We start from the raw sequence: 25,289 nt of genomic DNA, 5'->3' as shown, positions 1-25,289 counted from the left end.
CTAATTTTAGGAACTTTATTTTCATGTGAGGTCAGAAATATGGAATATGGGACTGGGATTGTAGCTCAGTGGTAGAGTGCGCAGGCAGCATGTGTGAGGCACTGGGTTTGATCCTCAGCACCATATTACAAAATAAATAAACAAATAAATAAAGGTATAAAAAAGATTGCTATCTTAAAAAAGAAAAAAGTGGAATATGCAATGTATGCATGATTGCAGCTATGCCAAGAAAAAACACCCAGAAAATAGAAAGGAAACATACCAAAATGTTAAGTTGGTGATGAACTAGGAGTTTGACTTTTTTTAAAAAACACTTACATATATAATATTTTTGAAATATCTTTGTAGTCTCTTATAGTAGGAGAGTGCTCTCTCCCCTTGTTTAAAAATATTATCTGGCTTGAGCCTCTTTTTTTCCTATGGATTTAGCAGTGTGCTTTCTCTGTTGCAGGATGGCAAAACAGAAAAGAAAAGGTCCCGAAGTAACAGCGAGAAAGAGCAAAAAAGTAAAGAAGGCCTCCACAGAAGAGACACCTCAGGCACCTGAAGCCACAGCAGACAGAGAGGAAGCCAGCCCCAAGGTAAGGCCACCAGGGCCTCTGTGGAGCAGAGGACCACAGGAGCGCCTGCTGAGAGCAGTTGCAGTGTGAGGTTGGAGCATTGTTCCTGCCTCACTTTGGCTGCCCCACCTGCTGACCTCTGGGTCAGGCATCTGTTTTACATCAGCTGTGATGGACTAGATTGGCCACAGCAGGCCCAGGGTGATGGGACCCTGCAGCTGGGCTAGGGATATGCTCCCCTGAAGAAAGGGAGAGTGCCCCCCACCGGGACAATATGCGGTGGGGCCTGGAGAGCTGTGCTTAAAAACTTACGACTGAAATGTTCGTGTCTAGCATTAACACTGCAGAGAGTTTGAAAATCAACTGTTAACATCCCTGTTTGAACTGCATGCAACAGATTATAAATAATTGTGATTTGAATACCAATCAAGACCAGGCATGAACAATCTCTTTTCCTAGTGTATTTCTGCTCTTCATCCTGAAATCTTTTCTGCCACAAAAATATGTGTATACCTTTAACTTTTGAAAAATCTAAAATTTTTTGTTACTGTAAGTTCTGAGTGTTGAAATTTTACTTCTATATAGGGCTGTCTTTATTTAGTAGTTTGCATTGATCAAAACAGCATAACATATCGCAAATTTTGTCAAATCAGTCAGTGTAAAACATAGCGTGGTTCAGCATGCGTTACATGGTGACATGCCAGGCTTCTCAGAGTGTTGCAGTTGGTTCATGAACCTTGATGAGTTTCGTGTTTGAGTGAGATAGGGTGTAATGTTGTTGTTTTTTTTCCCCTTGTTTCTCATTTCTAGATATAAATCAGTAAATGGAATAGAAGTTTTGTTCTAGCAATGTTACTTAATTCATTGAACCGAGACCACCGAGACCATTGGTTTTTTTTTTTTTTTTTTTGGAACCAGGGATTGAACCCAGGGGTGCTTCACCACTGAGCTACATCCACAGCACTTTTTTATATTTTATTTAGAGACAGAGTCTCACCAAGTTGCTTAGGCCCTCCCTAAGTTGCTGAGGCTGGCTTTGAATGCACTATCCTCCTATCTCAGCCTCCTGAGCTACTGGGATTACAGGTGTGTGCCACTGTGCCCCACCTCATGAAATGATTTTTTAGGGACATATTTTGTTTATATATATATGTGTGTGTGTGTGTGTATTTATATTTTGGTGCTGGGAATTGAACTGAGGGCCTCGTGCATGCTAGGCACACACTCTACCACTAAGCTGTACTCCTAGTCCACAAAGTATATTTTAAATGTCAACCATTAAGTGACAACTTGATTAGGCTCTTCAGTTTTTTTGGAAGGAAGGCTTGGCCGCTGCCTGACTAGTCCAAGGGTTTGTTCACTTTTGCAGCATGGCACCGTATTTCAGACTGTCTTTGTGAGGTGTCCCAGAGGCTCCTATGCCCTGGGGTGGTGCACCAAGGTGTGATTCAGGGTGGTGGGTATCCTTTCTTTTATAAAATGAGAGAAGGGCAGCAGGAAGGCAGAGCCCACCTGACTCCTTGACTGACACCTGATCTGGACATTCTGTCGCCTTCAGCAAGCCTGCATGGACAACTGGCCCCAGGGGGATCCCTGACACTGGAGTCTTGATGTTCTTAGGGTTGTGCCAGGACATCCAGTGAGGCAGCTCTGAGCCTTTGAGAGATGTGTGAAATAATGGGTACAATGTGTCTGGTAGCAGCACAGAATCTGTGGGCAGCATGGATGGGACAGGCGAGTGTGCCAAGCAGGTCACCACCACCTGAGGAGTGGGGGAAGTCCAGACCCAGGACCTCTGCGTGTCCTGGGCCATCTTTGGCTGTCTGCTCTGACATCTGGCAGCTGCGTGGATGCAAGACACCTGCATCATTTGCACAGGTCCCTCAAGGAACAGGGTAGAACTTTTCCTGTGTCTTACTCTGATTGGGCTCTTGTATAGCAGGTGGTGAAATTTGTTAAATTCCTGTTTCTCCAGGCCTCCTGTCTCCTGCTGAGGCCACTCGGGTCAGTTCTTTGTGGTTTCCAGATTCCAGGTGGAAGCAGGTTCCCTAGAGCTCCTGGAGTCCCGCATGGTGGTCCTGCCTGCTCCTTGCAGAGCCGTGGTCCTTCCTCATGATACTGTCCTGTATTGAGGCTCCTCCAGTTTCCTTAAAATGAGCTCTGTGCCATCACTTTGGAGGTTTTTCATATTGTTAAACTTCTCCCTTTCTTTTCTTTTTAATTTATTTTTATTGTACACAAATGTGATACATGTTGTTTCTGTTTGTACATGGAGTAACAGCATACCATTTGCATATTCATACATTTACATAGAGTAATGATGTTTGAGTCATTCCGTTATTTTTTCCCCTTCCCCCGCACCCCTCCCACCTCTCTTTTCCCTCTATACAGTCCCTCCTTCCTCCATTCTTGCCCCCCTTCCACCCCCCATTACATGTCATCATCCGCTTATCCGTGAGATCATTCGTCTTTTGGATTTTTGAGATTGGCTTATCTCACTTAGCATGATATTCTCCAATTTCATCCATTTGCCTGCAAATGCAAATAATTTTATTATTCTTTATGGCTGAGTAATATTCCATTGTATATCTATACCACAGTTTCTTTATCCATTCATCAATTGAAGGGCATCTAGGTTGGTTCTCAAAACACTAGAAAAAATAGGGATAGTAGGAACATACCTGAACATTGTAAAGGCTATTTATGCTAAGCCCATGGCGAACATCATTCTTAATGGAGAAAAACTGAAACCATTCCCTTTAAAAACGGGAACAAGACAGGGATGTCCTCTTTCACCACTTCTATTCAACATTGTCCTCGAAACTCTAGCCAGAGCAATTAGGCAGACTAAAGAAATTAAAGGGATACGAATAGGAAAAGAGGAACTTAAGCTGTCACTATTTGCGGATGACATGATTCTATATTTAGAGGATCCAAAAACCTCCAGAAAACTTCTAGACCTCATCAATGAATTCAGCAAAATAGCAGGCTATAAAATCAACACGCATAAATCTAAAGCATTTTTATATGCAAGCGATGAAACAGCTGAAAGGGAAATGAGGAAAACAACTCCATTTGCAATAGCCTCAAAAAAAATAAAATACTTGGGCATCCAGCTAACCAAAGAGGTAAAAGATCTCTACGATGGAAACTTCTACCTTTCCTTTTGCAGCAAGCCTAAGGCAGGCCACTAGCCACTAGCAGACCCACAATAACTTGGCTTAGTGCTTATGGCAAATATGGGCCAAGATTAAAATTCCTGCGTTAGCAGGGAGTGATCGATACCCTTTTTTGTTCAAGTCCAAATGATTTTTTAAAGTACATGATTTCTTTTTGGTTCTGGGAATGGACCCAGGGCCTCGCACATGCTAGACAGTGGCTCTACAGTGAGCGACATCCCCAGCCCTCATTGTTTTTTATTATTAAAATATATTTGATTAAAAGAAATTTGGAAAACAAGAAAGAAGAAAGGGTTTGGGGTGTGTTTCCTGCTAGTCTGTCTCTGCATGCTAGATCTTGGTTTGGTTTATAACATGGTGTTACTGATAAATTTGTGTGCTGTGTTCAGTTTTCTGGCCACAGGTTTTGAGCTAGTTTTAGGCTCACCAGGAGCTGTGGGATGTCCCGTTGGCCTTTGTTGGGGGCCGCTGGCCTGTGGGAAGCCATCACTGACCAGCAGAGGTCGACAGCCACACTCCTGGAGGGAGTGCATGAGCCCAGGGCTAGTTCTCGTGCTGCAGGTGGCTTCTCAGTTTGGTCTTTGTGACTCTGTGCGGGGGATTGGAGGTTTGCACCCCAAGATCCCCCTCTTGTATTTCTGGAAGTCAGTATCCCAACAAAATGGGACCTCTCTTTCCTTAAGAATCCACGTTGGTCTCTGTCGATAAAAATATTTCTTTACTCACTCTTCTGGTTCTCATGGGAAATTGTTAACAGGAGGCATCAGGCATGTATTTTAGAGAAAAAATGGAAAGCTGAGCCTATCTGTTGAAGAATGGGGGGTCGTAAGGCCTGGAGAGCGCCATTCCACGTCACTGGGGAGCTGGTGGAAAAGTACTGCGCTGGCCTCCTCCTTGTCCCCCAGTGCTTCCGAGTGAACCTCTAGGATCTGCAGTGGAGAAGGGAGAGGCCTCTGTCCTCCTTGGACTACTGTGTTGTCCTCCCGGAAATGTCCATCTGGGGAGGTCCCTGGGCCCTGTGCAGCCACTTCCCACAGTATGAGTGCTCTGTGCTTGCGCCAGGACAGTTAAAGTGTCCCCAAGTGCTGGAAACTTCATTGCCCCTTGGGAAGTGGTTTCCATGGAGCTTGAGTTCCGAATCAGGCCTGTGGGCTCAGCTCGAGGAGCAGCCTCGGGCCGCCTGGGGCTGCGGCTCTGCTGGTCCTTGGTTTGGAGTCAGGCCCCTCAGCCCCAGGCTTAGCTTGCTCAGCTCACTGTGCCAGAGGCCCTGGCAGGCCTGCAACACTGGGGAAGCAGGTGGTTTGTGGTCCCTGGACAGGGGCAGAGATGCTCCCAAACGCCTTACCCCTTGTCTTGGTGGCTGGATTCCGATTGACTGGGTGTGGAACCTTGTACCTGCGGCTTCCCTCTTCCTCAGTTCTGCTTGGCAACAGAGTCATGGGGCTGGGGTTGGAGTTTACAGGGCTCTGCTCTTCCTGGAGGACGTCCTGGGGCAGTGGAGTCTCTGTGTCCGCTGTCTACCTTCTAAAGCCCTTCTAGTGAGCCTGACCCCAGGAGTTCTGCTTCAATTACTTTAACCTTTCCAGATCTAGTTTTAGATAACTTAGGTCTTCAGAAGAGGGCACCGGGCTGGGCCAGGCTGGCCTGCTCACATGCACTTGAACTGGTTGAAATGGAAGGAGGGTGTGGCTGTGATTGCGCAGGTCCGCTTCCCTCCTTGTCTCCCTCCTCTTCCTCCCTCCCCGTTTCCCCATTCCTTCCTTTCCTCCCTTTTCTTCTACGGTCTTTCACCCATCCTTCCTTCCCCCATCCACGTCCCTCCCTTCCTTTCTGATCCTTCCAGAGGAGAAGCTGGGCATTCTGTTTCGTCCTGGACCCTGAGACACATGAAAGGGAGACAGTGTAAACAAGACTGTCATACCAGAGCCAACCAAGTGTCTGCCGGGTTCAGAGGGCGTTGGCACTCTGCTGCTGTAAATATACCTCTGTCTGCCGAGACAGGCGGGGCGAGCTGGGGGCAGGCGGGCTTAGCTCAGGCAGCTGTACTCTCAGGCCCTGTGTTTGCCAAGTACTCTTCTTTGGAGATAGGGTCTTACTGTGCTGTTCAGATCCCCCTGCCTCAGCAGTCTGTGTAACTGGGATTACAGGATGTGCCACCACGCCCAATTGTGTCCCTGTGCAGAGGTCCTGCAGTGTGGGGTTCTCAGCAACCCTGAGGTGCCCAGAGCCCAGGTGTGGGAGCTATGCTGGTTCTGAAGACACAGCAGAGTGGGCCACCTGCATAGTCACCTGCCAGCTGGTGACAGAGGAGACTCACCGCTGCTGGGCTTCCTGCCTCTTGTTGTCCTCAGTCATGGTGGTTTAGAGTGCTAACTGGTGAAACTCCACGACTATCTCTGAATGTCCCCAGTGCTTCCTGGCATCTGCCTTCACACTAAATACTGGTGACCTGAATGGGAGAGCAGCTTAGATGTGGGGTCCATCTGTCCACCTTGGGAACAGCAGGCAGAAGTGCACCATGGAGTTTCTCCAGGAAAGGGTCAGTTATGTTTTCTTTCAGGATGTGTGTGCAGTTGGTAAGCCAGCTGGTGTCAGGTCCTATGTGTTTCCAGGGGCTCAAGAACTTGCCCTGTAGACTCTGGGCTGAGGCCGGTTGTGTTCAGAAGGGAAGAACTGCCCAGTTGGGGACTGTGCTGTGGCTATTCCCATCTTTGTAATCTTGAAAATAAGTTGGATTGAACTACATAGGCAGTATGCCTGCAAGTTTTTATAACACCACCAAGGGCTGGGGATATAGCTCAGTTGGTAGAAATGTTTGCCTTGCAAACAAGGCCCTGGGTTCAAACCCCAGCACTGCCAAAACAAAAAAGAAAAAAACCCATCAAGATGAGGAGTGAACTTTATGACCTTGAGAATTTGCTCGGAGCCCAAATCCTTCACACCAAGGGCACGTGGCCCTCAAGGATTGTTACTGTTCCCTGCGTTTGTCATTGCAGCCTTGGGGCGAGTGGTTAGTCTTTACAGGACAGCTTCCTGGAGCCTGAGCTGCTTTCCTTAGTGGAATTCCAACCTGCCCCCACTACTTCGTGACTCCTGAATCCTGGGTTGGAATTACAAGATGGTAGACTTGTAGGCTAAAGGAACTTAGAGATGGATTAATCATCTCACCTGGGGAACCAAGACCCAGAGACCCCTTAGTGGTTTCTGGAGGCATTAGGTTGGGAGGAGGTCTGGATCTCCCTGCTTAGTCACCTAATGACATTGCCGCCTATGTCTTCATTTTTCTGACTGAGTACACTCCACTGCATGGAGTTACCACAGATTTGTTTACCTGTCGACCAGTTTTGGGGACTGAGTAATTTCCAGCGTGGGGTGCTGTGAACACGCTGTGGCCATCTCTTTAAGTCTCCCCATGAATCCAGGACTGCATTTGCCGTACCGTGTGGTGAGTGTATGTGTGATTTCCTGAGAAATTGCTTGTCAGGGTCCACAGCCTACTTGGGCCAGGGCAGGGGGGATAGATTGCTGAGAGGACAAGAAAGTGCCTGAAGCCAAAATGCAAGAGCTATGATTCACTGGGGAAAGCTTACAAGAGATGAGTGACTCCAAGAAGAGTTCAGTGGTGACAGGCTGAGCCAGTAGCACCTCTCTCTCTCATGACTTTACTCCAGGAAAAGAGCACCTCCATTCCTTGCAGTGCTGTGGGAGGACATCCTCTCCACAGGATTTATTGGTTCGTTGGCAGAGGCAATGACATCAGCAGCTTGCTTAGTTTGCTCAGTTCCTCGTATGGCCTGTGTGCCAACAAGCAGCTGCTCTAGTGTCCATGCTACAAGCGCTCACTGTGCAGAGCGGGTACCGGCAGCTTGAATCAGCTCTCAGAGTTCTTGAGAGAAGGCAGAGTCCTGCCTTATCTAGGCATGCAGGCCCACCCTGCCCTCCTTGTTCATTTGACTTGGTGTGCCCTGGGCACCACCAGGCCTCTCAGGAGCATGGCATTCTTTTGCTGCCAGTCCTTAAGGATGGTGCACTAAGCTGGTTTCCAGAGCCTGTGTGCTGCATTCCCTCCAGCAGTGTGTGCAGTGCCGGTGGCTCTGCATGTTTGTAAGCACTTATTATTGTCAGTATTTTAAATTTTAGCCACTCCTAGAGATAGTCATGGGGAGAGAGGGGGGAACATGTGTGCATGTGTGTGTGTTTTAGATTTATTCTTTTTTTAAATGTATTTTTAGTTGTAGATGGATACAGTACCTTTATTTTATTTATTTATTTTATGTGGTGCTGAGAATCGAACCCAGTGCCTCACATGTGCCACTGAGTTACAGCCCTAGTCCTTTTTATTTTTTTATTTTGAGAATGGGTCTACTGAGTTGCCTAGACTTACCTTGAACTTGTGATCTTTCTGCTTCAGTTTCCTGAACAGCTGGGATACCAGGTGTGTGCCACAGCACCTGGCCTGTATGTGGTTTTTAAAACCAACTTCATGAGGTATAATTGACATAGTAAACTGCACTTAAAGTGTACGGGTTCTCATTGTGTTTGTATCATTAGGATAAAAATCAAACATAGCTAGCAAAGGAGGTTAGTAAAAGTTATCCATTACACTGATTGACAGAGCAAGGTGGATGCCCCATAGGCATAGTGGCAAGGAGGGCAAAGGATGAATAGCAGATACATTTTGGGAGGCTAGATATTGACATCTTCGTATGATGGGTTGACTCTCTTATTGTGCCTGTTCCCAAAAATGTGTCTGAAATTGTGTTAGGTCTCCCTGCCTGGCATATCTTTTAGCATGTTAATGTAATTTATATGAGGATCTTGGTAATTAGCAAGAGGTTGTGGTCAGGTCTGCTTGCCACTTTGATGCCTCAAAGGATGGACTAGTCCAGAAAACTCCTCTGCCACTCACCTCAAGATTAGAGAGGCAGGTCCTTTACTTTCAGGAGTCACCAACTTAAACTGAACCCTGTGCTTCTGCTTCCTTAGCACCTGGCCAACAATAACCCATCTTAGACTTTTTTGGACCCTTCATAAATTATCTTTGATGAAGTGTCTAGTTCTCTTGGCCATTTTTGTTGGTCTGTTTTCTTATTATTGAGTTTTGGGAGTTTGTTGTATATTCTGGATACAAGGTTTTTTTTTGTTTTGTAAATATATTTTCTCCCCGTCTGTAGCACAGATTTTCATTTTCTCAACAGTGGCTTTTGAAGAGCAGACATTTTAAATTTTGGACAAGTCCAGCTTGTTAATTTTTTTCTGTGACTCTACTTGGTCAGCACACTGTTTGGCTGGGCACACCCTGAGACGGTTCCAAGTCAGTGAAGACACAGTGCCCTGCTTGGTTCGGCTCACACCTAACGTTGCACACCTGCTCCGCTCTATGGGTACGCCACATTTTATCTTCCAGGCCTCAGTGGGCACATATTTGGGCTTTTGTGCATCTTTTGGTGATTAGCCACACTGGTGGGTGGTGAGCGATATCTCCTTATGTTTTGATTTTCATTTTCTTGATAATTAATGATACTGAGTATCTTTTCATGTGCTTCTTGGCCATTTGTGTATATTTTTCTGGAGAAATCTCTCTTCAGATCCTTTGCCCTTTTGTTCACTGGGTTCTTTGTCTTTTTATTGTTCATTCATAAGATCTTTTTTAAAGCTTCTCTTTGTTGTGAACCTTTTTCTTTTTTTGCTTACATATATGTTGTGAATTTTATCCATTCATTTATCCATACTGTTCACTTAAATAGATGTTTCCTAAAGGAAGTAGTCATGTATCCTTCTTGTGGTAATTCCATTTTTTAAAATGGAATTTGGTTTATATTTCTTTTTTTGTGGGGACAGGTACTGGGGATTAAACTCAGGGGCACTCGACCACAGCCATTTTTAATATTAATTTTATTAGGGACAGGGTGTCACTGAGTTGCTGAGGCTGACTTTGAACTGTCGATCCTCCTGCATCAGCCTACTGAGCTGCTGGGCTACCAGGTGTGCACCACTGCACCCAACTGAGATTTGGTTTATATTTCTAAAAATTAGAATGGAGATTATTGATGGTTCTATGCAATAGGGGCTGTTGAAATGGACTAAATCCCTAGAATCTAAATGGGGTCTGATTTAGCAGGGAGGCTGTGGCCGTCAAGTGTGTGAGCCACTGCCTGGGCGCTGGCCCGCCCCTTGTTGTAAGGATCATTCGTCGAGTATCCACCTTCTGTCTGATAAGTCTTGGTGATTATAAATAGTGTTCCCCAGCACATTTGTATATCAGTTTTCCCTTAGATTTCTGCTTTGATTCCTCTGGCTGCATTCCTCAGAGTAAAATCTGCTGGATCATATGGAAGTTCTACATTTAACTTTTTGAGAAACTGCCAGACTGTTTTCCAGGCAGCTGCCTGATTTTACACTCCCGCCAGCACCGTGCTGGGTTGTGTTTCCTCTAGCCCTCAGTGGCAGTGCTGTCGCCCGCCTTGGTCCTAGCCTTCCTAGAGGATGTGCAGTTTGATTCACATTTCTCCAGTGGCTAATGTGCTGGGCATTTTTTCATGGGCCCTTTGGTCATTTGAAGAAATGCATATTTTCTTTGGAGAAATGTCTGTTCAAATTCTTTGTCCATTTTTACATTGTTATCTGTCTCTGTTACTGAGTTGTGAGAGTTCTTTATTATTCTTGACACAGCCGGCAGGATAGCAAACAACCTGTCATTCCAGCAACTTGGTAGGCTGAGGCAGGAAGATCACAGGTTTGAGGCCAGCCTCAGCAACTTAGTGAGATCCTGTCTCAGAATACAAAGAACAAAGGACCGGGGATGTGGCTTAGTGGTAAAGGGCCACTGGGCTATTGCCCCAGTACCTAAATAGATAAATAAGTTCTAGATAGAATTCTTTTAGCAGATATGAGACCTGTTCTCCTGTTCTGTGGGTTGTCTTTTCACTTTCTTGTTGATACTGCTTGAAGCACAGAAGTTTTTAATTTTAATGAAGTGCTGTTTGTGTTGTTTTTCTTTTGTTACCTGTTCTTCGGTGTTGCATCTACAAAACCATCTCCAAGTGGCTGGTGTTGCCGAGTGGAGCCAGCTCCCTGGCTGCTTCTGGGTGTCCTCAACCTGGGGTTGTAATGTTGCTGCTGGAAAAGCCAGATCGTAGGCTGGGGTTTTTTGTTTTGGTTTCAGTTCATTCTAGAAGAAGCCTTTTTTTTTTTTTTTTTTTTTTTTTTGGTACTGGGGATTGAACTCAGGGCCTTATGCTTGCAAGGCAAGCATTCTACCAGCTGAGCTATCTCCCCAGCTAGAAGAAGCATTTGTGTTGCCTCGAGCTCTTGAAGAGTGGATGGACGTGAGCAAGGTGACATTGACAATATCTGTCGGAACACAGCACCCGTTTCTTTGTCAGCTTTGTACATCAGATCAAAGGCTCTGTAAGGAGCTTCTTTGCTGCCGTTACCCACAGCAGAGTACTCTGGGGGTTTGGCCTATGAGTCCTGGCCTTCCTGCTAGTTCCAGTGCAGTGCATGCTGTATTTCCCCTCTGGGGCAGAGTCTTTCTGAAACCATCTTTATGGCCTGACCACTCTTTTAATTTCTCTTCTTCCTGTTTTCTCACATTCCCCACATTGGCCCCATGGCCTGACTCTTCTGCAATGATAACACTTAGCAATAATTTACTCGGATCAAGTTAGGGTATTTAGCTTGTTCAGCAAATGTGTATTAAAAATTGGACTTTACGTTGCTAAAAATGGCATAACTGTTTGATGTTGCCTTAACTTATGTTTTTATATGTAATCAGTTATGCGACTCTTAATTGCTTTTTTTCCCCCAGTGGATTCCAATTACTTGCTAAAAGAGTTCTTTTGTTTTGAAGGATGGTGAATACAGCAAAGTTGTTATCGTGTTGGGTTGGGTTAGGGAGCTTCAGGATGACTGTTTATAGTAATTGACACTGGCTCATGTAGCAAAACTTTTAGCAAAACTGCCACTCTGAGATTCTGCTGATGCCAAGCAGAGTTGTGCTACTTTCCATGTCACTCATTCTCTGGGACTGCAGCCCTGCCAGTCACCGTGGGATAGTTTCACGAAATATGAGAAAACCTGGCCACAGGTTTGTTTTGACCTGGAAGGTCATTAGTGGTTTCCCCCCAGTTTCCTCTTGAGTGCATTCAATAGCAGACAGCTTGGATTGCCACGTGAAGCTGAGCTAACCCCTGAATGGGTCTTAGGGCAGGCGTTCCTATAAGGCTCAGGGTGACTGCATCCAGGGCACTTCCCTTCTCAGTGTGTGACTGGAAAGCAGTTGGTGTAAATCAACATCCAAACATGATTAAAATAAACAGCCCCTCCACCCCCCAAGCATTCTTCCTAAAAACCCAGTAGACATTTATGGTAAAGTCAGACATATCTTTTTGGATCTGTGCCTCAAAGGATGAGCATTTTTGAAGAAGACTTTAAACTGTTTCCACTAAAGCCTCAGCTTTTAAGTCTTTTTAGGTGTGTTTTTGTGTACCCATGTGTGTACATGAAAACAGAGACACTCTAGGTGTTCCGTGCAGGGAGGACCTAACATCGGGGTGTAGTACTGGCACACTTGCTGGAGTTGCTGGGGGCTGCAGAGACATAGTGGGCCCTGCTGGGTTGGGCAGCTCTCCTGTCAGACATTCCACATGGGAATCCTGGGCTTTGGTACCCTTGCCCATATTTCTGAGTCCAGCCTGGCAGTCCTTGCTTTGTGAGTTCTGATGCTTTGTGAAGTGATTGGCTTTTCTGTTTCAGTCAGTGCTTTTAGTTACTTGTCCTCCCCTCACGTCTGAGAGACGATCTAAATCAGGATTTATTATTTTCTGTACAGGGCCATCTAGGAGATATTTTAGACTCTGTGGGCCCTTAGCTCTGCCATTGTGCACAAAAGCAGCCTAACTGTGCAAATGAATGGGTGTGGCTATGTCCATTTGGGAGTCTGTCTACCACAGTAGGTTGGCAGATGGGACTTGCCATTCCCATGTCTAGCCTCATTCCCACTAAAGCCAGAAATGAGGACTTCTAGGGTCCAGACTTACCCAACCTGCACCCTCAGTCTGGATTCACTTCCTGCCTGCATGTGGTGGCTGTCCCTGAGAGTTCTGGCTGTCCAGGCAGCAGATCTTCTGCCTCGAGTTCTGAGCCTCTGCAAAGCCAGAGGCTGCACTGTGAGGAAAGGGCCGCCAGGCCCTAATGTGGGCTGGTGTCTTTGACAATCTGGCTCTGCTCCCTGGGAAGGTTGGCAGAACTCTGGTCTTATTATGGGAAATAATGAGGGCTGTGTGTCGTGGCTGTAGCGGGAAGGTTGCCATGGGCACCACCCCAGGGAGGGCCAAGTGGTCTAGAACATGGCATCTATGGGCAGCAGAGACTCTGCTTTCAACGGAATCACTATCTACACTGAGGGGAGGATGAGCACCAAGAGTGTGGTGCCAGTGTCCCCCCACACCTGAGATTGGATGCCCCTCCATTCTCTACCAGGAGATGGGCCAGGGTCAGGGTCTGAGTGTCCCCACCCTGCTGGCCTCCCCTTTTCTGTCTCTTGGGGAGGCTGCTGACTGTGGTGGCAGCTCACTGGGTTAAGCAGACACTTACCTGGGGAACAAAGGAACCCTGCCCGGGTCCCAGAGGAACCACATTGCAGTCTGAAGGCTGGTGGTGCTGGAGGATGAGAGCTCGTGCTCGTTTGCTGGAGGTGCCCTAGAAGCTCAGACCCCACCTCTGAGCCACCAAGAGAAGAGCAGACAAGAGGATGGCCGTGGCTGTGCCATGCATCCAGCAGCTACCTTGGAGGTCTGTCCCAACTCAGGGATGAGTCAGGACTGGTACCTGGGAGCAGAAGTGACAGGGCTTGGGATGAGGCCGTACTCGAACACCCCTGCCTGGCTCGGGGGTAACGGGCTTCCCTGTATTTGGATAGGCGCTGTCTCTAGGGATGCCAGAAAGGGTTCCTGTGGCAGTGGAGTGAAGGAGGCAGTCTCTGGGCTCCTTCCAGCTCTCGTTCCATCTCTCTTGTGCCCTCAGGGGCGTGGTGCTCTACCACGAGGCAGGACCGTGCCAAGGTGCCATTGTGTTCACCTTTATCTTCCCTTAAAGAAGCACATTTCGAAATACTTGTAGATTCTTGGTAAGTTGCAAAACAACACATAGGGAGGTCCCTCCTATGTTTCAGTTTCCTCCAGTGAGAATTAATGCCTGTGTCATCACCCTCGTGTCAAAGCCAGGACACAACAGTGCAGCCCCCAGAGCTCACTCAGATGCCAGTGTTCCATGCTCTCGTGTGTGAGTGTGTGTGTGTGTGTGTGTGTGTGTCCATGCACTTGTATCACAGGTGTGAATTTCCATAACCACCATAGTCAGGATACAGAACTAGACCCCTTGAAAGCCCTTTACTACCTACTGAGGGCAGGGCATTTAGGGTTGGTCTAGATTTTTGCTTTTGGGAATAAAGCTGCTATAAATATTGATAATCATATTTTCATTTCTCTGGAGCAAGTGCCCAGGGTATAATTGCTGGATTGTATGGTACATGCATGTTTAACTTTTTAAGAAACTGCCAATCTCTGTTGTGTTTTGCATCCCCCCCTCTGAGCAGAGAGAGGGGTTTCTCTGCCCCTTGGCATGTGCGTTGCCATGTTTTGCTTTTAGCCATTCCCGCCATGGTGCTCACTTTGTAAGAGGACAGCTGACTGTAGTCCAGGGAGTCAGCAGAGACAGAATGAGAACTCTTGCTTTTCTAGGGTTTGGTATATTGCTATTGTCTTTATCAATTCTAGAAATTGCTGCATGGCCTAGTAGGGAAGATTTCCTGGCTTCACGTTAGGAAGCCTACTTGTGTTCATGGTGGCCTGTCCACCCTGCCTGTGGTGACATCCTGCTTCTCTCTAGAGGCTTTCAGGGGTGACCATCCCACGCATGAGGCACCAGTCAGAGTGAGAAGGTGGAGGTGGCCCTGTGGTCATTAGCAGGCCAGCCCTCCTGTGTTCTTCAACTTCTGCACACACAGGTGCACCTCAGTCTCGGAGATGTGTTTTCTGAGTCTGTTGGTCAGGTCTGAAGTGCCTGTGGAAGACTGGAGGATGGCTAGCTTTCCTCGCTGCCATGGAAATCTGACAGTTCTCATTCTGGGCCAAGAAAACAGGATCCACTTCCCTCACCCCCCAGAGTCCAGCTGCACCACATGATAATCTGTTCTTTAACTGCTGCTGCGGTCAGCTAGGGAGATGCTTGTGAGCTTTGCTTCCTTGTGGCCATCAGAAATGTAATTTAAAAGGTAATGTTTGTTGTTTTTCCTATACATGATCAATGTTAAAATAATTAGAAAATTAAAGTGTGCAGGAGAAACCAGAAAGACTAGTTCCACCCCAGGGTAGCGCTGTGGTGAATGTTCTGGAGCATGTCCTTCTCAGTACTCTTTCAGTGGACATATGAGAGTGCTTATTACCCCCATCTACCCCAGGCCAACATAGATAGATACAAGCTTTTCTCGTTTTCCAATGTGATAGTGTGAGAGTGATTGTTTTCATTTGTTTCTTTGATTACATCCATGAGTGGACATTTTCTGCATACATGTTGGTCATTTGTTTTTCTTTTGTGAATTGCCTATAGATTTTTTTTCAAAGTTCTGTTGTTAAAGTTCCTTCCATATTTGTTTGAAAACATACTTTTATGCTAAGTGTTCTTGCCTTTTTTGTGTGCATTGCCCACATTGTCCAGTTGAATTACTCGTATTCATGACTTTTGCCCTGCCATCAGTGCCCTGCCCCTGCTCTCTGGTCACTGTGCAGAGACTACCCCTCCCAGGAGTAGTAGGCCACTGCAGGCCCATCCTACGCCTGGTGTCCCTCTTTCCCTTTTGGGAGTCACTTGAGACCAGGAATTCTTGGCTGCCTTGGAAAACCACACCTTCTCTGTGCAGGGTACCCTCTGGGTATTAGCTTTGGATATTGAGCCCAGTAAGGCACAGCTGGAGAGGTACCCTTCCTGCTGCTTTAAGCCCATCTGTCCTTTATGAACCACACCCTGAATAAAGAGTCTTTTTTTTTTTCAAGAGTCTTGTTCCATCCTTGTAGTTGGAAGTTCCTCCTTGCATGCCAGGCAGGGCTCGCCCCGGGCCAGGCTGTCGGCCCTCCCTGGGTGTGGACAACTCTGGCTCACTCTTCATGGTGCTGTGGGTTTTTGAATTGTATTGTCTTCAGAGGAAACTCCGGAGTGGGAAGTACCACCCAGTGCTGCTTTTCAGTGGAAGTTCTTCACAGGTGGAGTGTTTGGCCAGTGCCTGAGCCATTTTTGATTCCTAGGATTTTGCAGGTCTCCCCGGACCCCGGTGGCTGGTTCATTTCACTGTGTGCAGAGGAGCCAGGAGGGGCATCGGCACTTGCCCTGCCGTTTGGTGTTTTCCTTTGCACTCGCTGTGCCCCGATGCTGCAGCATCCTCAAGTACTTGGGAGTGCCCTCACGGGAAGGCAAACAGGGACACTGCTGCCTGGTAGCAGCAGCGAGACCAAAAGTCAAACTCAATCCAAAGGTGAGGTTTTAATGGGATCAGGAAGCCGATTCTGATTTAGAGCCTGGTTAAGAAGCCAGTGGCTCTTGACTCCGCTTTAGGCTCTGGTGCTCGCAGCGTGTGACTATGGGAATCATTCACACCTCTCAGTTCTTATTACCTGGAAGCCATGCTCAGTATAGGTGAGGTGGTTGTAGGATGGGTGCTGAACTGGGGTTCAAATGTGTTCTATTGTAATCTATAAGGGAGGAGCTGAGGCACGTCCTTTGTGGAAACCAGGCAAGGCCATATATGCCATATGTGTGGACTGCATTCCAGGGACATTTAGGCTCATGGATGGCCAAGCCTGCTGGAATCAGGATCACTTGGAGAGTCTCACTTCAAGAATTTTCCACTGAAGCAAAGCATAATCCATGGCAGGAAGAGAAGGATCATGAAAGCCAATAGGTAAAGTGGATGACAGAGTTCACAAGGGCTGCAAGTCAAAGCATCTGGGAAACTTTACTTTTTTAAATTTTTTTATCATATATACGTATGTATTTTAGTTGTAGGCGAACACAATATCTTTATTTTATGTGGTGCTGAGGATTAAACCCAGGGCCTCACGTGTGCTAGGTAAGCACACTACCACCAAGCCACAACCCCAGCCTCCCAAGAGACGTTAAATATGTTTAAAATACTTGGAGGACTAAAGAAAGCTCTCAACATGAACAATGCTTCGGCAAAGTGAAAAGGAATCAAACTGAAATACTGAAAGTAACATGCAGTCATGGAATTAGAAACCAAATAGGATATAGCAGGCTAGATGTGGCTAAAGAAAGCATCAAAACTTGGAAGGCAGATGTGAGGAAGAGATGGAAATTGTGAAAGAGAAGGTAGGAGAGATGAAAACTAGATTAAAAGATCTAACATTCAGTAGGAGAGAATGCAAGAAGGACCATATCTCAAGAAAAATTTGCTTTTGTTGAGATGTGAGAAATTGATGAAAGACTGTGGTCAAAGAAATAATCCAGTTCCAAACAGAATAAATGAAACAAATTCACACATAGACATGTAGAATAAAGCAGCAGAACATCAAAAAGAAAGAGTAAAACTCCTAGAAGCTGCCAGGAAGGAGAGTCTGACCAGCTGGAAGATGTTCAAGGCTCCACAGTGATGTGTCTTGTGGACCCACCTGGGCCACCATGCTCTGGAGCAGGATGCTGGCTTCCAAGTGGAAGGGGTGGCAGGGCGGAGAAGGAGGCCTACTTCCGCAGGGATGCCCAGGTGCAGGAGCACGTTAGCTTCCCCGTGACATTTCCACTAGTCTTGAAAGGTGAGGTGGTGCTTATCTGACCCCCAGTGGAAACGTGTGTTGGGAGAAAGACCATCTTGACAGTGAGAGCTGTTCCCAGACCTTCCTGGTGTCTGGAAGTTTTGAACTACTGCTGTGTTCACCCAGGTCTTTTTTTAAGTGGAAAACTGAACCAAGGAAAAAAGTCAAAAAACAAAATCTCTGCTTTTATTCCCATGAGAATTATGTAGAGCCCATTATGGAAATAAAATGACACCAGAGGGCCAGGAATTGAGCATGTTCCTTATACCTGGCATCTGGGTTCTTTACCCAGCAGCAAAGTGGCAGGGAGCCCCTGCCAGGTGACTGCTCACATCAGCCCCCAGGACCTGCTGCAATGACACACAGGCTTTGGTAGCAGAAAGGTCTTCCCTTTTCACCACTGCTGGGGGCCAGGGAAGAAACTGCCCACTGAATGTCATACCAGTCAGTGCCCCTTGTGGGAGAGCACCTAGTTTTCATCAGATTGGTTAGAGGTCAAGGGCCCTTCCAGGGACTCCGACGGTTCCCTCAATTCTGAGTTTTCCAGGTGCCTTCTGGTTTTGGGGGAGTGGAGTGTCAGGGAGAACAGCTGAGCTGGGCGCAGCACCCACCTTCCTTAGGCCTTGCTGAGAGAAGTAGAGCAGACATGTAAATAGCTCTGCATAGTCCCCAGCGCCTGTGCATTCGGCTCATGGTGAGCTGTCATTTTCTTTGCTTTCTCTGGATGGGATTGTGTTTCATGACCCACAAAATGCCATGTGCCCGTGGGAGACCACTGCTGGGCTCCTCTTTTTCCTAGGAGACTGCTGAGTTGCTACCACGGTGGTGGGTGTAAGAAATGAAGTTGCGGGGCTGGCGATGTGGCTCAGTGGTAGAGCGTTTGCCTAGCATGTGTGAGGCACTGGGTTCGATCCTCAGCACCACATAAAAATAAGTAAATAAAATTAAGGGATTTAAAAAGAAAAAGAAATGAAGTTGCAGGCCTAGATAAACTGCCTCTTTTCTGGGTGGATGTACCTTATTCTCAAGGGACATGGGCCTCTGCTTTTTCCTTGGCTCCTTCCCCAGCTCTTCCCTCTCTTCAAAGCCTAGGGATGGAGAGTGGTTGGAGCTCCCTCCCCAGAACTGCCCAGAACCTTCCAACTCCAGGCAGAACTCACATGCCCAGGTGGGGGGGGCTGCCCTAGAGTGGGCAGCGAGGTGTGCTTCTCTCTGAGTTCCAGCTAGGATTTGCCCTCTGAGGTGGCAGGCATCTGCTTTTCCTCCATCTTCTCTCCTGGGCACAGGTGATGGTTGGATTTCTTTCTTTCTTTATTTTTTTGCGGCGCTGGGCCTTGTGCTTGCAAGACAAGCACTCTACCAACTGAGCTATATCCCCAGCCCTGGATTTCTCTTTATTACGTGCTCCCTTGGGACAGTCACCCTTCCCTGCTGGAGAAGCAGGATGATTCAGATTCTCTATCAGTTGACCATGGAACTGGGGTGTAATCTCTTCCCTCCCGGAAGAGGAGTCCACTCTGTTTCCTGTTCTTGCTGTACTCACACCTCGTAAGCTCTGTCTTTTCTGCCTCATCCTGAACCTGACCACAGCTCCCTCATCTTTACGAGACAGTACCTGCTCCCCTAGCCTACTTCCGGTGTTGCTTGCAGTGACGAGTGCCCTTTCTCACTTGTGCCGCAGACCACGTACTCGGAGCTGGAAGTGTCACTGTTGCTCTGCTGCATCCATAGCTCTGGGCATGCCCCACCTGCTTCCCTTCACACCTGTTCTCCTTCACTTCTTGCCACGTCATTCTCATTGCCCATCACTCTGTCCCCACCCTGCGTGGTGCCTGGGGCACAGTGAGCACTCCAGAATATTTCTGGGCAGACTCACTTTGGGAGTCTTATTCTGGCCCATGGTCTGGATGGCCCCCTGGAGCAGGCGTACCTCTGACGCAATGTGCCAGAATGAAGGTCTTGGCCTCTCTGACTGGAGGTGGCAGCGCCAGTCACATCTAGGGATGGTGAAGCAACTGTTTCAAATAAAGTACACATGCCTGGAAATGCTTTGTCCCTCCTGTTTACTGAATAAACAGCATCAAAGTAACTTTTTTTTAAAAAAAAGGGTTACAGAGGACAGGATATCCCCAGTTCTGCCCTCTTTCCCTCTTTTCCTTTTCTGTAGGTGTATCTTTCTGTCACAGTTGAACTCAAAGTGGATTCATTTTATAGGTGTTTGTTTTTAATATTCTTTTCTTGAGGCAAGGTCTCTGTGTGTTGCCCAGGCTGACCTTGAACTTGACTCAAACAATGCTCCCATCTTAGCCTCTGGAGTAGTACAGAACAGGTACAAGCCTTTGTGACCGGCTTAACCTCATATTTCATATAATTTTTAAAACAAAGCATCCCCCACTTAAAAAATTACTCATTGTAGAAATAAAACATGAAGAAGCTTAGAGAAAAAAATGTTTGGTACTTTTTAGTATTTTTCCCACAGCATTTTTACAGCATGTCTGGCCTTCAGGTTCTGCACAGGGCTTTGCCATGTGACGCGCAGTGACTGGTGAACAGACTCTTGTAGTTTTACACTTCTATATCTGAGACTGAACCGTAGTTTGAATGGCCAAGGTGCCTCAGACCACATTGGCTGACACTCTATCCTAAGATGTACTGGTCCTGTAGCTTCTCCTGTTCCTGTGGCCACCTTGGCAGCTGGGGCTGGCGTCCTCAGCTTGGGTGCTGGGAAGCCTGTCATGGCTGGCAGAATGGACCTTGCTGGGCTCTGCTGACCAGTATCCATTTCCGTGGCCTGCCTTTGCTCTTTTTGGGTCTTGATGGGGCATGCTATGTCTTGAAATTGTAGATCATGGTATAAATTTGATATTTTAACTTCAGCAATATTTGGTCCTAAGATGTCAAGAGCTCAGTTGTGATTTGTGTGTGTTCCCAAGTAATTTTGCCCTGGGAAAGTGCCGTGATGTCTTTTTCTTTATTATGACCATTTAACACTTTTCTTTGATAAGATTGTATTAATAAAATGGAAACCGCACACAAGTGGGCTTCCTGTCTTGGCCCTGTCTTTTGCTGACATTGTTTCTGCTTTCTAACTGCTCAGAGGATGCCTGAGTTTGCTGGTCTCTGCAAGGTGTGCCAATACCATATTTGTTCAGGGAAAGCTCACTTCATGACAGGAGGCGTATTAGCCGCTGGTCGATCAGACAGTGTGCTCAAGGACATTCTCGAACTTGGGTCTAAAATACCAGAATGGAAGGATTAGGCTGCATATTTGCACAATCATTTCAAAATTATTCTTGTAATGGCATGGAAAGATTTCCCAGGGTGGAGTGTTCGCAGCTGGGAAAACAGTTGTCGCTTTGAAGACGTTTTCCCAGGCACAGAGCTTGCATCTCCTGCTGTTAGGAGCATGGGCAGGGTCTGGCTTGACTGACTGCTCCCGGAACATTGCATTTGGCAGGGCAGCTTCTCTGTCCCTGCTGGAGCACACTTGTACCAACTGGGAGAAGGACTGTGCTTCCCTTTGCCCCAGCACCATCTGAATGCCATTGGGGAGAGGCAGTATCAGAGTATACACGAGCCCTTGGAGGCCATTGGCTTCTCCAGTGAATGAGCTTTCCTTTTTGCGCGTTAGTATTTTTAAAGGCTGGTAAATGAAGGTCGAAGCTGAGGCCCTGGCCTCGGTGCTGACAGTTAGGTTTGGTCTAATGCTGCTGCGCCTATCTACCCAGGCCTGTTGTGGGCCTTGAAGTCCTGCCCATGCTCCGGTGAGTACCACTGTCCCCTGAGACAGGCCCTGTGGCCCAGCTAGTGGTATGTGATTATAGTCAGGCCACTGTGACTCGATTGGGGCAGAACCTGACTGTGTGAGTGGAAGCCATTCCACCCACCACTGAGTGCTTCAACCAGAGCCATGGCAGATACTAGGATGGGGTAAGTGACACTGATACACAACATATGGTATTTCTGTAGGGTGGAAGTTTACCTTCAAGTTCAGGGCTGGGGCTTCCCTGTGCCATGGGCTGTGCAGGGGCCTGCTTCCCCTTGACTGCCACCACCTGGGGTCCATGGGAGTCTACCCTCTTGCTGTTTCCAGGTTGGGGCAATCCCCTCCACTCCTGTGTCCTGTGAAGTAGGGACAGCCATGGGCCTGTCTCAGTGTTGCGCAGATCCCATGAGTCAGAGCGTGTGGGAGGCAGAACACAGCACTTGCCTATTGCGGGGCATAGGTGAAGACATAGTCCGAATTTCCTGATTCTTGGGTTCCATACCAGGAAGGCAGCCTTCATCAGCTGCCCTACCTGCAGCTGTCTAACAACACCATGACCTTTGGAAGTCAGAGTTGAAATAAAGGATCCTTTGTGATGACACCCTATCCACGTCAGAGACCCTAGTCTACAGTGTGCCATTCTAGCCACCTCTGAACTGATGGTGCCTGAGACCTGGTTTTTCTTTAAATCAGTCCAATGAGTTGTGCTTTCCCATGTGTGGCTCTTCATAACTGCACCTGACAGAAATCTTCAGCAAGGGGGTGAAGCTCCCACACTGGCCATTGTGGCCCCTTTCCTTCGCCTGCAGTTCTGTGTGTTTTTCCTCCTCCTAAGTGACTGGTTTATGGAGGCCTGGCCATGTGATGGGGAACTTAAATGAGTGAGGTTCATAGAGCACCATGCCCGTGGACCAGGGACCAGTTCTGGAATGAGTCTCATTTTGGCAGCCATGAACCATTGTTCCAGTATTGCTCACACCCTTTTGTGTAGGAACACGTGTCATCCAGCCTCCAGAGAGGAGGTCCCAAGTCAACTAGGACAGGTCTGTGGGTGACATGTGGGGTGTGTGCATGCATGTATATGTTCCTGTGTGCACACATGGACCCTGCAGGCATCCAGCACTCTTGGTCCTTCTGCACAGGACTCTGGTTCTACCTGGTCGTGGCTGTGTACTATTCCTGGCTTGAGTGGGCCGTGTCCTGCACTGTGAGGCCCCTGCCTCTGAAGCCCAGGACTGGTGTCCTTGAGCACGTCTGCATTCCCCAGCTGCTTGTTGAGTCCGGATGTGGCAGCTCCTGTCCGGGTTTCCTCTGGTGCCATGTCGCCAGCATGTCTGAAGAGGGAATGTGGGTTTGTAACCAGGGACGGAGGTTAGAGATATTTCCATGCATTTAAATTGAGTTTCCCTGCAGTGCACATTTGGTAAGAAATCTAATATGTGGCATTTTCTGTCTTTCTTCCTGTCCCTGAACACTTCCTCCAGACAAACACAGCCACAAGTACCACACTGTCAGCTTATCCAGACAAATGATTTGAAAAGGAACTGTCCTGAGACTTGCCCAGCCTTGTGGAACTTTGTTTCTAGGAAGATAGAACTTTGTTCAAGACAGCAGACCAGGGAAATTACCTTCCATGGCACAGGGCAGAGCAGGCCTGGCTCAGGGGCACCTCCTCCCTGGGAGCCTGGTGGCTGGTGCAGCTCACCCTGTGTGGTCTACAGGAAGAGGCAGGTAGTCTCCTTGGGACAGACGGGTCGTAGAAAACTCAGTCTTGATTTGTTTTTACAGTTTAGTCTGCCAATAATGGGTACCACAAACTTTTTAAGAGTTTTTAAGGGAAAATTGTCTCCCTTGGAGGGGAGGGCAAGTGAGAAACCCACAATGTTTGTACTTGTTTGGTGGCTAAGCTGTCTCCGAGGGATGTTGGTGGGAAGACTCAGCCCCTCGGGGCCACTGCAGTAGAGGCTTCCCCAGGGGGTTGTGAGTGGCTGTAGAGTGTGAGTGATGCGAGGGGATGAAGCAGCCACAGGGCCACACTCCCCCAAGTTGCCGAGGGCTCCTGAGATCCCTACGCATGGGCTGGCATTGGGGAGTTAAGTGAGGTCACCAAGAGCCTGGTGTCTTCCCCTTTCCCTGCTGTTGGCAAATGACTTCTTACTGTTTACACACGCCTCCTCAAGTTCACCTGCTTCGGGGAGTTTTCTTCTCCAGATGACTTTGACTTACCAGTTGTGATTCAAGCAGGATTTTATTGATGCTGCAGACAGGCAGAATATACCATAGACTTTTCTTCTCCCCTGCTTTACTGTAAAAGGCACAAATAGAAGGGTGTGTACTGCTTCCATGAAGCCCCCTATGGTTCTCCCCTAGCCATGCCCTTGCTTTCCTCAGGTTTATTTCCAACGTGTGCATCCCTAAAACATTTGGCTTTGCTTGTGTTTGAACTTTATGTGGATGTATTATGCATATTTTTTGTATTTTATTGTTTTGGCTGTATTTTGTATTAGCCATGCTGTTGTGCATAGCTCTAAACTGGTCCTTTTTATCAGTATGTGAGTATACCTTAGTATATTTGTTCTTCTAGATATCTGAGTTGTTTTTAATCTTTGCAATTATAAACAATGTTGTAAAGAATGATCGTGTATATCCTATCAGACAGATGTGTGTTCTCTCTCAGGGACATACCTGGGTGGAATCGTAGTGTCAGGGCAATGAATCTTCAAATCTACTATATAAACCAACTGATTAGTTACCTATTGCAATGTAGCAAATTATTGCAGAATGTAGTGGCTAGAAGATCCAACTTTGTAGATGGAAACCCAGGTGTGTCTTAGCCAGGCCTTTTAACTCACAAAGGTGGTCAGGGTTGGCCAGGGCTGAGCTGATGGGAAGGCTCAACTGGGGATGGTCTCCTTCCAGCCTCACTTAGCCAGTATTGTCGGATCTGATTCCTCCAGGGCTATTATACTGAGGGCCTCTGGTCCTTGGCCATTGGCCAGGGCTGCCTTCAGTTCCTTCCACGTGGACCTCTCCAGTTGGCAACTGACTTGATCAGAGGGAGAGAGGGGAGAGTGCAAAGATCAGAAGTCACAATCTCAGGAGCACTGTCCCATCCCTCTTGCTGCATTGTTTGCTAACTGCATTTTGCCAGGTGCAGCTTATGCCTGGGAGGGGATCCCACAGGGTATGACTGCCAGGAGGCAGGTCATTGGTAGCCTTGCGGAAGCAGCTGGCACATCCCTGTGTTCCCTGAAGCTGGTCATGCCAGTTAACACCCCAGCAGCAACAGAGGAGAGTGCATGCTGTGCTGTTGCCTTGGCAACATGGGATGGCCAGGCTTTTAATAATCTTGTGCATGCGAGCAGCATTCATCATGGGCAGGTTTGTGCGTCTGTGTGTGCGTGTCTATGCCTGTGCATATATATCTGCATGTCCTTGTTGTGTGCATGCCTGTCTGCATTTATGCTTGTCTCAGTGGGCGTGTGTGCCTGTATTTCTGTGTGTATGTATCTGTGTGCATGCATGTGTATGTCTCGTGTGCTGGCTGGGTGAAGGTGGTAGAGCCTTCAGTGTCCTCTGTACCTGAGCTGGCAGTCCTGAGAGTGCAGTGCATGCAGGGCACCACAGTGGGGGTGCTGTTGTGGATAGATGCCCCTGGGTCCCTAGGTATTCCCCTGCACTGTCCACTTGCTGCTGGATATTGTCCTGGGTTCCAGAGATCCTTTCAGATTTCTGTGCCTTTCAGATGTTGACTGGTGTGTCTTGCCCACCCAGCAGGTGCCAGCTGCCCTGCCCAGCCAGATGCTACTCTGTGGACCACTCTGGGAGAGAGTGGAAGTGAGGTGTCTGGCACTAGAGCTTTGTTTTAGCCAGTGCAGCTTGAGCTCCTGACAGTAGCTTAGGAGGGAGGTGAAGCAGGCTGTGTTGGTTCTCCTCATTCTTGGGGGATGGATGATTTTGA

The 25,289-nt window shown here is 47.6% G+C and overlaps 1 protein-coding gene across 5 annotated transcripts in view; it reads left to right on the top strand.

The window, feature by feature from the left end:
* CHLSN (cholesin) overlaps positions 1 to 25,289 on the top strand; it is a 155,433-nt gene that overhangs the window by 40,067 nt on the left and 90,077 nt on the right. For 3 of the 5 annotated variants that reach the window (XM_079120669.1, XM_079120668.1, XM_079120670.1), the window contains one exon: positions 452 to 581. The exons of 1 other annotated variant lie outside the window; for it this stretch is intronic. In XM_079120669.1, the coding sequence (XP_078976795.1) occupies positions 453 to 581 (129 nt within the window). In that variant the 5' untranslated portion in view covers position 452. Of the gene's footprint in view, positions 1 to 451; positions 582 to 7,090; positions 7,185 to 25,289 lie in introns of those variants that run through there. One more of the 5 variants, XM_079120672.1, reaches the window with a different exon arrangement.

Source organism: Sciurus vulgaris (genome assembly GCF_902686455.1).
Source record: "Sciurus vulgaris genome assembly, chromosome: 18".
In the NCBI taxonomy this organism is placed as follows: Eukaryota; Metazoa; Chordata; class Mammalia; order Rodentia; family Sciuridae; genus Sciurus; species Sciurus vulgaris.
This window is presented reverse-complemented; position numbering and strand designations above follow the sequence as displayed.